General features: G+C 35.6%; 1 protein-coding gene across 1 annotated transcript in view; it reads left to right on the forward strand.

Moving 5' to 3' along the window:
* The first annotated feature begins 1152 nt into the window (after window positions 1-1152).
* The window catches only part of Vwde (von Willebrand factor D and EGF domains), a 70903-nt gene continuing 55762 nt past the window's right edge, over window positions 1153-16293 (forward strand). Inside the window, exons 1-2 of the mRNA XM_047561686.1 lie at window positions 1153-1292; window positions 13451-13635. Coding sequence (XP_047417642.1) covers window positions 1226-1292; window positions 13451-13635 — 252 coding nt within the window. The 5' untranslated portion in view covers window positions 1153-1225. The remainder of the gene's footprint in view (window positions 1293-13450; window positions 13636-16293) is intronic.

Raw genomic sequence — 16293 nt, forward strand, 5'->3', positions numbered from 1 at the left:
CCTCTCCATGCCTAGTCCAACCCCGATGCCCCAGCTCTACAGAGAGAATTGTGATCTGAAGCCTAGTAGCCGCTAGGACCCTCTAGACTCCGCTCTACTGACCGCTGTAACTTTTCCTCTTAGCTGAGGACAAAGTCCCAGGTGACAGATAAGGGAACTCAAGACTGAGTCAACCAGAGAAATTCTAAGAGAGTGAGATTTCATCTGTAGACATAAAAAATATATAGGATCAACTGAAAAAAGGGTTCACTTCTTTTGCAAGAGGCAATCACATCTCCGAAGACAATTCAATGAATTGAGAAACATACTCAGGGCAATCTTGGGGGTCAGTGGCCATGGCCATGTGATGAAGAATCCTGGGTCACAGGATAATTCAGAGGGTGCTGTTTCATCCGCAAATATAGGGTGACAGACCTGGGTAATATCTGAACTCAGACCCTTCCACTTCTGCAAACCTGTCACGGAGGCAGAGGAGAGGGATTCTATCGTTAAAGAATTAATCTCTACTCCCACTACCATTGCTCACCACTGGGACCTACAATGTTAGAAGCATTTTACAGGAAGCCTGGTCATCTGCGCGAGGGAATAAGCTTGGCCAATTTCACGATTAAGAATCTGTCTGCAGGGGTTTGGGGATATAGCTCAGTTGGTAGAGTTCCTGCTTCGCAAGCACAAGGCCCTGGGTTCAATCCCCAGCACCGCAAAAAAACAACAAAAAAAAAAAAAACAAAAAAAAAAATCTGCACACAGAGGACACAGCTTTTGCACAGCACCTTGCAAGTCTTCCTTTTACTGGAGGCCCGTCTGAGCAGTTTCTAAGATCACTAAATTTTAAGTATTTGTCAGGACAGCCGGCATGCCAAGTTACATCCCGAGCTCCCCGCTGCTGTGCGAAGGCGGGTGACATCCAAGGTGTGGGAATCACAGCCAGGAGCCCTGCGCTATGCGCGGTCTCCTACAACAGAACAGGTTGGGCGTGGTTTTCAGCGCGGAGGCTGCCCGGCAGGGAGGAGGAGTCTCGGGAGCAGGAGAGCTCGAAGTCTCTATTCCGGGCAAGGCTGGCGGCTCCCGAGAAAGAGGACGCCCAGCTTTCCCGAAGACCGCGCAGGAAGGGACTGAGCAAGTCCTGAGAGAGAAGGGTTAAGACCCGAGGCGGGCGGCCCATCCTCCTGGCACCCGCCGCCCCGGTGCTCAGACGCCTGTGGCCTCACCTGCAGTGGCAGGGATGCCCGGGGGAGCCTGGGCGCTGGCGCTGGCGCTGGTGCTCCTGGCCCCGGGTCAAGGTCAGCCAGGTAAGTAGCTGGCGGGTGGCAGTGCAGGGGCGCCGCCTGCGGGTGGAGGCTGACTTCCCCGATGATGGGCGGAAAGTTCCGGGGGTCTTCGTGGCTAAGTCTGAGGTTTGCCCCTCATTGTTCCACCTCCTCTCTGTCCCACCAGTGTCTCCGAGCGGGCCACTTCACAGCCTGGTACCTTTCGGTTTTAGTTTGCGCACAGGCCGGAGCTGCCTCCTCTTTTTCTTTTGGACTCTTCGGTCCTGTTTTTGTTTCTTCGTTTCCTGATGATACTCTGCTCTCTAAATTTATTTATTTATTTATTTATTTGTTTATTTAACTAATTAATTCATTTTGCAGTTGTATTTTTTAATTTTTATTTTTACAGACTGCATTTTGATTCATTGTACACAAATGGGGTACAACTTTTTGTTTCTATGTTTGTACACAATGTAGATTCACACCATTCATGTAATCATACATGTGGGGTAATACTGTCTGTCCTAGTCTGCTGTCTTTCCTTTCCCCGACTCCCTCCCGCCCCGTTTTCCTCTACACCATCCAAAGTTCCTTCATTCTTCTCTTGCCCCCTCCCATATGTACATCATCCACTTATCAGAGAAAATATTCGGCCTTTGGTTTTTTGGGCTTGACTTATTTCACTTAATATGATATTCTCCAACTCTAAATTCATTTTTAATTTGCTGTAAGAACCGTTGGAAGGCTGTCAGGGATCCTGGAGACAAGTGGATCCGAATTATCAGAGGAATTCAGTTCCAAATTACACGATTTCCATCCTCACCCTTATCCTCACCCTTGGAAATCCTTGGTGAATAGTGAATTTCTACCGTAAATCTCTAAGCTCAGTTTTGTGTGTGGTATTTTTCATGTTATCTGTTAGAGTCAGTTTTCCAACTGTTAAAGATATCTTTATAGAAAGAATATCCCTTCTCACTTCTTTAACCCATGATGAAGAAAACAGCTTAAAATACTGCAAAGTTAAACCGACAACAAATCAAAGCAACCTTCATTTGCTCCTCCTGCTTGTTTTTATGTTCCTACAGTACAAATAGGAACATTAAATGAAAGGTAACTTGCTCTTATATTGCAAGTTTTCTCATGTTTTTCAGAAATAAAGTTGATCCGTGCAAAGCTATCTGCAGCTTGGGAAAAAAAAGGCATCTGCAATATTTACAACTGTTTATGGTGTAATTTTGTCTTCTTGCTGATCTTAATCAGTTTTAGTAATATAACTTTGCTTTCTAAAAGGGAGGCACAAACATTCTCCCATGTAAAATTTTTTAAAAAAATTAAAGCCCAATTTATTAATTATTTTCTGAACTGACAAACCTTAAAATTGTCCTGTGTCTTTTTTGGTTTACTTACAGATTTTCTATCTTCATGAAGAACTTTTCTTAAAATAATAATTGTACGTACGTACTTGGTACAGTGTGACAATTTAGAACATGCATAATGATCAAGTTAGAGTAATAGTTTCATCTCCTTGAACATTTATCATTTCTTTGTCTTGGGAACCTCTGAATTTCTAGTTCTTTATAAAAATATGACAAATTATAGTGGACTATAGTTACCCTACTGTGCTGTAGAACATTAGAATTTATTCCTTCCATGAAACTGTACTTTGGTATCCTACCCAAGCAACCTCTATCCCTTCTCCCCCTGAACATATTAAATATTCATTCATTATAGTTAGATAAAATATTTTCCAAAAGCACAATCAATATTAATCAAGAAAGATGCTTCCATGTTTTACTATAGATCACATAACCCCTATTGACTCTATATAATAGCTTTGTAATTTCTTTGCAGAAGGTAAATATTATATTTTGCCAGGTCTCAAGGACATAGCATGATAAAGTTAATAATTTATGTTTAATAGAGTAGAAATAGAAGAGGTGAGTAGAAAATATTTATTGAGCTTTCCTCAAGCAGCTTTATTAAGATTTAGAGCATATATAAGTTGTTCACTTAAAGTGTACAATTTTATGACTTCAGTATATTTACAGATATGTGTAACCATAACTACAGTGAATTTTAGAATATTTGAATCAGTTCAAAAAGAAATACTGTACTGTTAGCTGTTAGCTATACATACATTATGTATAATATTATATAATTCCATATATTATGTATAATATATATAATAATATATACTTAATAATATGTAATTAGTGTATTTTGAAATATTATACATGGAGTATAACTCATTGTAATTAGGATCTCATTCTGTGATTGTAAATGATGTGGAGTTCACTGTTTGTGTATATGAATATAGGAAGTTTTGTCTGACTCATTCTATTGTCTTCCTATTCCCATCCCCCTCTTCCCTCATTCCCCTTTATCTAATCCGGTGAACTTCTATCCCCTGCTCCTTATTGTGTGTTAGCATTCATGTATCAGAGGGAACATTCAGTCTTTGGTTTTGGGGGATTGGCTTATTTCACTTAGCATGATAGTCTCCAGTTCCGTCTATTTACCTGCAAAAGTCATAAAGTCATTCTTTTTATGGCTGAGTAATATTCCACTTTGTATATATGCCACATATTCTTTATCCATTTATTGATTGAAAGGCACGTAGGTTAATTTCATAGCTTAGCTATTGTGATCTGAGTTGCTATAAACATTGATGTGGCTGCATCACTGTAGTACACTGATATTAAATCCTTTGGGTGTATACTGAGGAGTGGAATAACTGGGTCAAATGGCAGTTGCTTTCCAAGTTTTCTGAGGAATTTCTATACTGCTTTCAAGAACGGTTGCACCAATTTTCAGTTCCACCAGCAATGTATGAGTATACCTTTTCCCCCACATCCTTGCCAACATTTGTTGTTACTTATATTCTTGATAATTGCCATTCTGAATGGAATGAGATGAACTCTCAGTGTAGTTTTAATTTGCATTTCTCTAATTGCTAGAGATGTTGAACATTTTTTCATATATTTGTTGACCATTTGTATTTCTTCTTCTGTGAGGTACTTGTTCAGTTCCTTTGTCCATTTATTGATTGGGTCGTTTGTTTTTTTGGGTGGTTTTTTTTTGAGTTCTTTATATATTCTGGAGATTAATCTGATGTGCAGATGGCAAAGATTTTTCTCCTATTCTGTGGGCTCTCTCTTCATGTTCTTGATTCCTTTGCTGTGAAGAAGCTCTTTAGTTTGATACCATTTCACTTATTGATTCTTGATTTTACTTCTTGCCTTTTAGGATTCTTGTTGGGGAAGTCAGTTCCTAAGCTGATGTGATGGAAAGCTAGTCCTACATTTTCTTTTCGTAGGCGCAGGGTCTCTGGTCTAAGGTCTAGGTCCTTGATCCACTTTGAGTTGAGTTTTGGAATGAACCACATTTTGTGTATGTATTTATCAACTGATGAACATTTATGTTGTGTCCATCTCTTGGCTATTTTAAATAGCGTTGCTATAAATAATATAGTTTGTATACAAGTTTTTTTTTTGTGGATTCTGTGTGGACTCGTTTTCATTTGTGAGGTGGATACCTAGGTGTCCAATTACTGGGTCATAGGTAAATGAGGGCTAACCACTTGAAGAATAGCCAGAATGTTTTTCAGAGTGACTGACTGTTTTCTATTTTTGTAGCAACATATGAAGTTTCCAGTTTATTCACCTTCCTGTCTACACATTATTATCTGACATTTTGATTATGGCCATCTTACTGGGTGTTGAGTAATATATTTCATTGTAGTGCCATTTGCATTTTCCTGATTATTAATGATGTAAATAATTTTTCACATGCATATTGGACATTTATACATCTTCTCTTGTTCTCTGGGGATACCTACTCAGCTCTTCACACACACACACAAAAAGAGTTCATGGCTTTTTTACTGAGTTATATGAGTCATTTGTATATTTTAAATTCAACTTTCTTATTAGATATGCTATATTATATTCACTCATTTTGGGATATTAAACTAACCTTGCTTTTCTGGGGTAAATCCTGCTTGGTCTATATATGTATATGTATCTATCAATCAATAGATATCGATTGATCAATCGATCAATAGATATGCAGACCTTATTCTATAGTCTTAGGATTTTTTTTCTTTCTTTGGTGCCAGGGAAACCATAACACTGTACTGTAATGCTGGACTCAGGATGAATCTAGAACTGTTCCATCTTCTCCTATTTTTGGAAGTGTTTTAGAGGAATTTGTATTAATTCTTCTTTTAACATTTGGTAGGCTTCCTTGTTGATGCCATCTGAGCCAGGCCTTTTCTTTGTGGGTAACATTGTGATTACTGATTCCATCCCTTTACTTACTATTTACTATGGGTTGTCTTTTTCTTCTTGAATAAGTTTTAAAGTTTATGTTTTTAGGAATTTGCTATTCTCATCTAATTATCTAATTTATTGACATGGAATTGTCATAGTATTCTTTAATAAGACCTTCAGTGGTGTCCTCTATTTCATTTTTGTTTCTAGTAAATTTGAATTTTCTATTTGTTTCAGCAAGTCTTGGTGCAGTTCCATCAACTTTGTTAATACTTTCAAAGAACTGACTTTGGGTTTCATTGATTTTTCTCTATTATTTTCCATTTTGTTACAGTAATTCCCTTTTGAATCTTTAGTCTCCCTCCTTCTGTCACTTTTATGTTTTGTACGCTCTAATTTTTTCCAGAGTTTTAGGTACAAGGTTAATCTATAATGTTGAAATCTTTGTCTTTTAATATAGCCATTTATATATTTATGATTTCCCCTCTATGCACTACTTTATTGGCATCCCATAAATTTTGGCATATTGCATCTTTATTTTAATTCTTCTTTAAACATTTTCTAATTTCATTTTTCTTCTTTTGTTTAATTTCCACATATTTGTAAGTATATTACATTTCATTCTGTTACTGATTTCTAATTTTATTCCATTATGACTAAAGAATATATTTTGTGTGAATCTCATCTTTTAAAATTTACCTAGGTTTATTTTATAGGATAGAACATGATCCACCCTGGTAGAACATGTTCTATGTGCATTTCAAAAGAATTTATACTCTACTGTTGTTGGGAATAGTGTTCTCTAGATGTCTGTTAAGTCATATTGTTTTATGGTATTGTTCTTTATTTCCTTATTAAAATTCTATTTTTTTCTATCTATATTGAAAGTGTTAGTGCAGAAATACTTAACTATTATGGAAATCTGTATCTTCTCAATTTGTTTCTGTCAGATTTTGATTTGTGCATTTTGGTGCTTGGTTATTAAGTGTATATATGTTTACAACTATTATATCTTCCTCATGGATTGACCCTATTATCATTATAAAATGTCCTTTGTTATATCTCTGGTGACATTTTTGGTTTTAAAATCTTCCTTGCATGATACTTACACAGTCACTCCAGCTTTCTTGTGGTTGCTTTGTGCATGATATATCATTGCCATCATTTCTTTCTACTTTTAATGTATTCGTATTCTCCTTAGGAGGTGCTCACTTAGCTTACTGATATATAAAGGAGACCAAGTAAAGGGATCTAGCCATTAGTCACTCTCCATTTCTTTCAATCCTTTGTGCTGCTGCAGAGCCAAAACGTTACTCTGAATTTCAGAAACTAACTTTTTATTCTCATTGCATATAGAGCTGAATTTTTTGATATATTATATTATTTTTGATATATCTTATATTTTTATAAGATATTTCAAACTTACAAATACTGAAATTCCCATAGGGTAATATACAGGTTTTCTAATTATAAACTAAGTTATTATTAAGTGCCTACCTTCAGGTATTACACATATTTGTCTCTTTAAAATAAAATGATTTATTTGGTATTTTAACATATTTGTTAATTCTGAGTTTTAAAGAATTCTAATCTCGAATTCTAATCTGGTTTGCATTAAACCAGAAAACAGTCTAATTCAGGTTACAAACTGGGAATTCATTTGCATATGCTATATCTCTGTATCTGTTTTATATAACCCAACACATACTTTCAAAGTATTTGAAACCTAAGTATTGCAGATTTTATTACATAACACTTAGTTGTCTTAAATCATATCAGAAACAAGACAGAATAAACAAAAATATAAATTTTAATGTATATTGCAGAAGACATGTTTGGGTAACCCTAAGATGGCGGATGGTGTTGAGCCAAGAGGTGGCACATAACTAGTGTTAACACGGCGTGATCTACTTTTGCCTGATTAGTTAATTCTCCTTTGTGCTAGTGGTTAACAGATATTCCTCATTCTTTCTTGATTGTACCGAGGGGTGTGCCTCAATTGTGCTAATCCTAAACTGATTGGCTGCCTTAGGTATATAAGACACACACCTATAGGAAGCACCATCGTAGAAGCAGCACCTCTGATAGATCGCAGAAGGCAGATGGCAGATGACAGATGACAGATCACAGATCGTAGTACGTGGGATGCACCATAGACACGCCTTTAGCACGCACTTCCAGCATGCACCTTTAGGACACAGGATGTAGGATGCACCTTTAAGAAGAAGCAGCAGAACTAAGTAGTATCTCTGAAAGTCTAACCTCTCCGATAAGCAAAGATACTCTCTTAAGCAAAGACTGTCTCTTGGGCAAAGCCTCTCTCTCTCCTCTAAAACTAAACGTATGCAAAGCCTTTCTCTCTCCTCTCAAAGCCTCTCTTCCTCTATAAACTAGCGAGTAAGCAAGAAAGCAGCCCACTAAAAGAAAGATAGTAGAAGTAGTTTGTTTCCAGTCCACCTCTGATAAATACCCACACAATTGTTGCTGCAGGCGGTAACAATATCCGCGCGACTATTGCCGCGGGCGGCGACAGTATATTTTATATATATTTTTGATTTGAGGAAAAAAGTTTGTTGGAGGTTTGCTGGACAGCTCTGTGCATCCTGCCATTAAACAGATGCCTGAGAAGGAGACATAGAGCTATCCTCCCAGTACCAAGAAACTCAGCCTCCTCATCTCTACCGGGTGTCCAAGCGGTCATTATAATTCCTGCTTAGTTAACTATTTGATACATTCTAGAGCTCAGATTAGAATGAAGGTTATAAAATATGTGACTTGCTCATTGCTAATATAATTTTAAGATTTCTATATTTAACATTCTAAAGAAGACATGTAAAACTTTTTAGGAAACAGTTGAGAAGTAACTAACCCAAAATATGAGCTGATATTAATTATTTGAATTAAAAATTTTGCTTGAAATAAATATTAAGTAAAAATAAATAAATGTTAAACAATTCCTGTTTAAATATTATACACTTTTCTGGTATTGATGCTGCCATACAGCATCAAGTGATTTCTACACTTATTTTATCATCAACTTTGGATTGGGAAATAATTTTTCAAAACTGAAAAATCAGAGGAAATGTGAGGACCACAGAGGCATTTAGGAAGAAGTAATACTCGATAAAATAAAAATGTAGTTATTAATTTTTCTGAAGACAAAAGTCTATTGCAAAGAATAGATTATCCAAAACATTTCAGTAATTGATGCAAATTTCATTAGTAATATCTTTTAAAATATTTTCTTTGTTTCAATCTAGGTAAAATACTTAAAATTGAACCTAGGGGAACTTAACCCCTGTACCTGGCTTAGATACAATGTTCTTATATTGAAGGTGTTAGAATTACTTTAAAATCAGATGAAATGGTAGCACATCCCTTATTTCAACCTACAGATATTTTTAAAAAATATTTATTTGAAGTTCACAGATTGCAATTGTCAAAGTTTTTAGAGCCTTTGGGCTTAAATTCTTAGAAAATTTACAGTTGAGGAGGAGAAAGAGAAAAGGAAAAAGTGTTTTTGTGGTGATTCCAAAGACCTTTTAGTTAAAAAATAAAAACAAAAGCAAAAAGACTTTAGAAAGACGCTTTGTCTTGGAAAATAATACTTTTGAATCAGGTTAACTTTATAAATGCAAACAATGAAATAAAAAGCAAACATTATTATAATGATAATGACTCTGTTCTTAGAAGCTACACTTGTAAGATCCACTTGTATATTAGTATCTCTAATTAAGTTTACTCATTAAATTGGGAAATTGATTTTGTTTTAGGAAACTTTGGTATTTTCAAGTTATATAATGATCATTTGAGAGTTTTGTTCAGTGAAATTTTTTTCATGGTGAGATCTTTAGTAATTAAAAATCATTTTTCACATTTCTGTTGTATAGATACCTTTTTCTTACAGTGTTTTTCTTCTAATAACATATACTATTTGGAGATTTTCTGCCTACTGTGCCCATAAGGTACTCTAGTGTCCTAGTAAGGGTGGTTGCTGATGGTGCTTATTGTTTAAGTAGCCTGGTAGTGCAGGAGCCTCAAACAAGAGTTGTATACTTAGGAAGACTGTTTTCCTTAAATTTTATATATATATATATATATATATATATATTTATATGTATATATATATGTATATATTTCTTTTTAGATATACATGACAGTAGAGTGTATTTTGACATGTTATACATACATGGAGTATAACTTATTCTAATTAGGATTCCATTCTTGTGGTTGTACATGATGTGAAGTTTCACTGGTCATGTGTTCATGTATGAACATAGGAAAGTTATGTCCAATTCATTCTACTGTCTTTCCTATTCCCATTACCCTCTTCCCTTCATCCTCCTTTATCTAATCCAATGAACTTCTATTTGTCCCTCCACCTCCCTTATTATTTGTTAGCATCCACATATCAGAAAGAACATTTGACCTTTGATTTGGGGACTGGTTTATTTCACTTAGCATGGTAGTCTCCAGCTCCATCCATTTATCAGCAATGCCATAATTTCATTCTTCTTTATGGCTGAATAATATTCCTTTAGGTATATATACCACATTTTCTTTATCTATTCATCAGTTGAAGAGTACCTAGGTTGGTTCCATAGCTTAACCATTGTGAATTGAGCTGCTATAAACATGGCTATGGCTGCATCACTATAGTGTGCTGATTTTAAGTCCTTTGGGTGTATACTGAGGAGTGGGATGACTGGATCAAATGGGGGTTCCATTCCATGTTTTCTAAGGAAGCACCATATCACCTCACATAATGGTTGCCTCAATGTGCAATCCTCCTCAGCAGTGTATGAGTGTACCTTTTACCCCACATCCTCACCAACATTTATTGTTACTTGTATTTTTGATAACTGCCATTCTGAATGGAGTGAGAGAGAATCTCAGTGTAGTTTTAATTTGCATTTCTCTAATTGCTAGAGATGTTGAACAGTTTTTCATATTTTTCTTGACCATTTGTATTTCTTCTTCTGTGAAGTACTTGTTCAGTTCCTTTGTCCATTTATTGTTTGTGTTATTTGTTTTTTGGTTGCTTTTTGAGTTCTTTGTATATATTCTAGAGATTAATGCTCTATGTGAGGTGTAGGTAGCAAAGATTTTTCTCCCATTCTATATGCTGTCTCTTCACATTCTTGATTCCTTTGCTGTGAAAAAGCTTTTTAGTTTGATACCATCCCATGTATTGATTATTGATTTTCTTCTTGTGCTTTAGGAGTCTTGTTGCAGAATGTGGTTCCTAAGCTGACAAGATGGAGATTGGGGTCTACATTTCCTTCTAGTAGGCACAGGGTCTAATGCCTAGATCCTTGATCTACTTTGAGTTGATTTTTGTGCTACGTGAGAGATAGGGGTTCAGTTTTATTCTACTACACATGGATTTCCAGTTTTTCCAGCACTATTTGTTGAAGAGGTTTTCTTTTCCCCAGTGTATGTTTATGACACCTTTGTCTAGTATGAAATAACCCTATGTCTCTGTGTCTTCTATGCTATTCCATTGGTTGTCATGTCTGTTTTTGTGCCATTTTTACAGATGATAATCAGAAACTACTTTGAAAATCTATGTTCCAATAAAATAGAAAATCATGAAAACATCAACAAATTTCTAGAGACATATGACCTACCCAATTGAATCAGAAGGACATAGAAAATTTAAACAGAACAATTTCAAGCAATGAAATTGAAGATGCCATTAAAAGCCTATTGATAAAGAAAAGTTCTTGACCAGATGAATTCTCAGCTGAGTTCTACCAGACCTTGAAAAGAAGAACAAACACCAATCCTCCTATAATTATTCCATGAAATAGAAAAGGAGGGAACACTTCCAAACTCATTCTATGAGGCTAGTATCACCTGATACCAAAACCACACAAAGACACATCAAGGAAAGAAAACTTCAGACCAATATCCCTCAAGAACATAGATGCAAAAATTCTTAATAAAATACTGGCAAATTGCATACAAAAACATATTAAAAAGATAATGCATCATGATCAAGTGGGATTCATCCCAGCGTTGCAAGGTTGATTCAACATACAGAATAAACAATAAACATGATTCATCGCAACAGTAGACTTAAAGACAAGAATCACATGATTATCTCAATAGATGCAGAAAAAGCATTTGACAAAATACATCATCCATTCATGTTCAAAGCACTAGAAAAACTAGGGATAGTAGGAATATACCTTAACATTGTAAAAGCTACATATGCTAAGTCCAAGATCAACATCATTCTAAATGGAGAAAAATTGAAAGCATTCCCTTTAAAAACTGGAACAGAACAGGAATGCCCTCTTTTACAACTTCTACTCAGCATAGTCCTTGAAAACTTAGCGAGAGTAAGTGGACAAAAGAAAGAAATTAAAGGAATATGAATAGGAAAAGAAGAGCATAAATTATCCCTATTTGCCAATTCTGTATTTAGAAGACTCAAAAAACTTCACCAGAAATCTTATAGAACTCACAATTGAATTCAGCAAAGTAGCAGGATATAAAATTAACACCCATAAATCAGTTGCATCCCTATACACCAATGATGAATCAACTGAAAGAGAATCAGGAGAACTATCCCATTCACAATAGCCTAAAAAAAAAAAATCTTGGGAATCAGTCTAACAAAAGAAGTGAAAGACCTCTACAATGAAAACTACAGAACACTAAAGAAAGAAATTGAAAAAGACCTTAGAAGATGGAAAGATCTTCCATGTTCTTGGATAGGCAGAATTAATGTTGTCAAAATGGCCATACTACCAAAAATGTTATACAGACTCAATCCTATTAAATTTCCAATGATGTTCTTCAGATAAATAGAAGAATCATTCATGAAATTCATTTGGAAAAATAAGATACCCAGAATAGCAAAAGCAATTCTTAGCAAGAAAAGGGATGTGGAAGGCAAATACCAGACAATAATTTATACTACAGAGGCATAGTTACAAAAACAGCCTGATATTGGCATAAAAACAGAAAGATTATTTTGCAGCTTGATGTTCTCTCTCCTTTCCTCCTGCTGAGAAGAGGAGCTTTGTGTTCTGCCTATGTGGATTTGGCAGAAAAAGTATCTTCCAGGTCAAAACAAAGACTGCTAAGAAAACAAGTTACCTTGAAGAACATCAGAACTCTTCCTTCCTCTCTGTTCTTTTCTTGTTTCTTCTTCAAACTTTCTCTCCTTCCCCCATTCATTTTCTTGTTCTTTGTAGTAAAATGGTACTTTCAATAGGTTGGAAGTAAGGAAGAAGATACGGAGGCAGGCAGGTGGGAAGGAAAGAAGGGAGGAATTTGGGCAAACTGGAGAAGTTGCTCAGTGGTTGGGGATGCACTCAGTGGTAGAACTCTTGCCTACTCTGAGCAAATCCTGGGTTCCATCCCCAGTATGGGGGCTGGAAGGAGGAAGGATGAACTTTAAAAACTGTATTCCTTCCTGCACCAGGTGCTTTACGAATTACAAAAATGTGATCGACATTAAAAGATTGGTTTACTCTGTTGCATTTCAGGATATGGCCCAGGTAGAATTTGGGGTTTGTGTATTTACTTTGGAGGAAAGCTGCTTGTGGAGGGTCATAATGATATTTTGACATTGTAAGGCCTGTGACTTGAGATGGACAAAATAAACATATCCGAATTCAAAAGCAATCAGTTCTATTGCCTTGCTCAAATTAAATGAAAATAGAGGTCTTAGAGTTTAAGCACCTCAACAACACATTCTAAAGAGTTTCCTTGATTTGTTTATTGTGTTTATGGAAAGTACAAGAAAAGTCACCTTTGACTTTTATTTAAGAGATTCAGATTTCAGATGGTCTCTATGTGCAAAAGTGAGTTTATTTGCTTTTTTTTTTGTACTGGGGAATCAATTTTATTTGAAGATTGAACTATGCCAATGAGCAAAACACATTACATAAAAATACATATCTTTCTGTCTAGCTCCAGAATGCTCTCCTGGGGGCCACCAGTTTCTTCAGAGTCCTTACAGAAGTGTCCATTTTGACTCGATGTACCTCCAGCAGTCAGCTGCTCAAGAGATGATTTGTGATCATTCCCTTTCTTCTGGATGGTATCGATTTCTCCTCTTTGACAGACCTGCTGAGATGCCAACTAAATGTGTTGAGGTGCTTCAACTCACATTCTCTGTGGTTTCAAATCCTTATGTGTATTTTCATATAAGGGTTGAATCTTCTTACCTACAATTTATTTCCTATGCTGAAATGTTAGTTTAATTTTTAGCTTGAGGTAATTTGAAGGCATAGCCTAGTGTAATTATAATGGTAATGGTAATAATGTTGTGCTCCATGCATCTGCAGTATCTTATGTAATTTTCATAACTATTGGTTTAAAATGTACCAGTGATTATTTTTTTCATCAGACTGTTCAGCACACAATATTCTTATGCATAATCCTTCTAGAGTCATCCAATTACCAGTTTCCAGTATAAAAGAGTCACGTTTTGAACATGGGCAGTCAGTGTTCAGGGATCACGTGCTTAACAACAGATAACCTGCAAACAGTAAATTCTGTGTGTTTTTGTGCTTTGATTGGACTCCGATGGCTTGAAACCAATAAACTGAGCACCTCTAATTCCAGACTGAAGAAAACTCAGCCTGTCAGTGAAATCTCCAAGTATTTCCTGGCCCAATCTGCAGACAAAATGCATCTACAGCAAATTGAATACTTGGAAGCCTCTGACCTCATCCCACTGTGGCTTCTGTAAGCCCACAATTTGTGCAGCCAACCTACCTCATTTTTCTTCACTTGTGAACAGACAAATGTGTTTTTCAAACATATACTGTTTAATTTTGTCTGTTTTTGAACTCTTTTACACACCAAATTTATTTTTCTGCAACTTAACTTTTCACAAAATTTACTCTCTTGAAAAAATCATATAATGATTTTCATCCTGGTAGTGCCTTGTTTTAATGAACTAACTCAAGTGATTTTTTTTTTTACAAACTCATTTTCTTCCAAAATGGCTCAAAGAATAAACACAAGAAAAATAAATGCCAAAGCATGAGCGTTATTCAATCAACTTGCAGTCCTTGTCAAGATCTTCCATGAATGTCTGCTGAGAAGTCCAGTTAGTTTAAATTGTGATTTTCAAATGCAAGTTTCCCCTAATTTATCAGTCATTGCAATTCAGCTGAAGATGCTATCATGATGTAGACGTCATCTCTACTTGTGACACTTTTGACCAGTTAGCCTTGCTGTTCAGCTCCTGCTATTGCTACCACATTTCTAACCATATGACCTAGGAATGAGATTAAGTCTGAATCTCTTTAAACTAAATCCATTGCCTCAACCTCCCCAGTTATAGGATCAAAATGGAGAGGAAGATTTGAACTTGACATATATTTTGCAGCTCATGCATTCCCTGCACTGGTGGACATGATCATGCAGGTAGCCCCACCATATCTCTCAGTGAGACTTCAAGGAAACTAGAATTACCTCATTTTAAAGGTGTGCACACAGGCAGAGTTTGAATCACATAACTAAAGTCAATACCTGGGAGGAGGCTGCACATTGTGTAGCATGAGCCTCTTCCCCTATCACAAGCCTCCAACAGAGTCCAGGCAAAAGCAAGTGTTCAGCTGTGATAGGTAACTAATACAAACTCTGAAATGTTCAAGAAACACATCCATGTCACACTTGTCAAGTTACTAAAGGTGCTCTCATCACTTATGATTTTACTGTATATAATCTTACTGCATTGGGTGTGATTTCATTCTTAAAAGTAATTTTTAGTTTGACCTAGAGGACATGCAACTACTGTTTAACACTTAATGTGAGACCATATCATACAGGATTATGTCTCAGCAGAAGATTTGTTTTGCCTATCAGTATCCACATTTTGCAAATTAATGCAGAAGCAGGAATTCCTTTTCTGTTTAAGCTCTAAAAAGACCTCAGAAAAGACTTTCATATTTTAAAGACTTTTCATTTCAACTTAGGACATTTCTTTTTTCCGCTTACTTGTTTGTCCCTTTTGTGACATTTCATTTATAGGTAGCTAAAAAGTCAGAATTTAAAAATAACCTTCAAGAAAGTTGGAGGAAATTCACTACATTCTTAAATATTTGTGCTTTTTCTTTGACTGAACTAACTACAAATGATCCTAGAATCTCACTGAACTGTAAAGGAGAAATGGTTTTCCTGTGCCCCGTGGAGAAGTGTTCCTTGTCCTAGCCCCTCATTCCCTTTTTGAACCAAGGATTTAGAACATTCAAGTAGAGACTCAATAGTATTTTATTTTTCCTTACAGGATAATATGTCTATTTAAATAAATTTCTATTTGTGAGTTTAGAGTAACACATGTGCATTCTAGAATATTAAGGAAATAAAGAAAGGATAGGAATGGAACAGCACTTATTCACAATCCCACACAGTCATAATTATTATTAACATTTTGCTTTTCCTTTCTCTTATGTGTATTGTTTTCTAGGTTATGCTCTATGTTCAAGTGTATAAAATACTTTTTTCAGCTATAGCTATAGGATTAGTATGTTCCATTTATGAATTGTTTACATCAGTTTTAAAATAATATTCTATAAAAGCACATGCCATATTTATTTAAGCTATTGCCATATATGTGCTCATTCATAATTTTGCCTTAGTAATTAATTCTATAATTTTAGCAAATGTCATTGTCATCATTTTAGTGTGTTTAGTAAGATTTATTTTTATAAGTAAATTTAGTGAAGGTTAATGTATTTTTGAGGCCTTTGATACACACAGTTATTTAAACATGATGCTGCTGGGCATGGTGGTGCAAGTCT

This window comes from Sciurus carolinensis, chromosome 8 (genome assembly GCF_902686445.1).
Source record: "Sciurus carolinensis chromosome 8, mSciCar1.2, whole genome shotgun sequence".
NCBI lineage: Eukaryota > Metazoa > Chordata > Mammalia > Rodentia > Sciuridae > Sciurus > Sciurus carolinensis.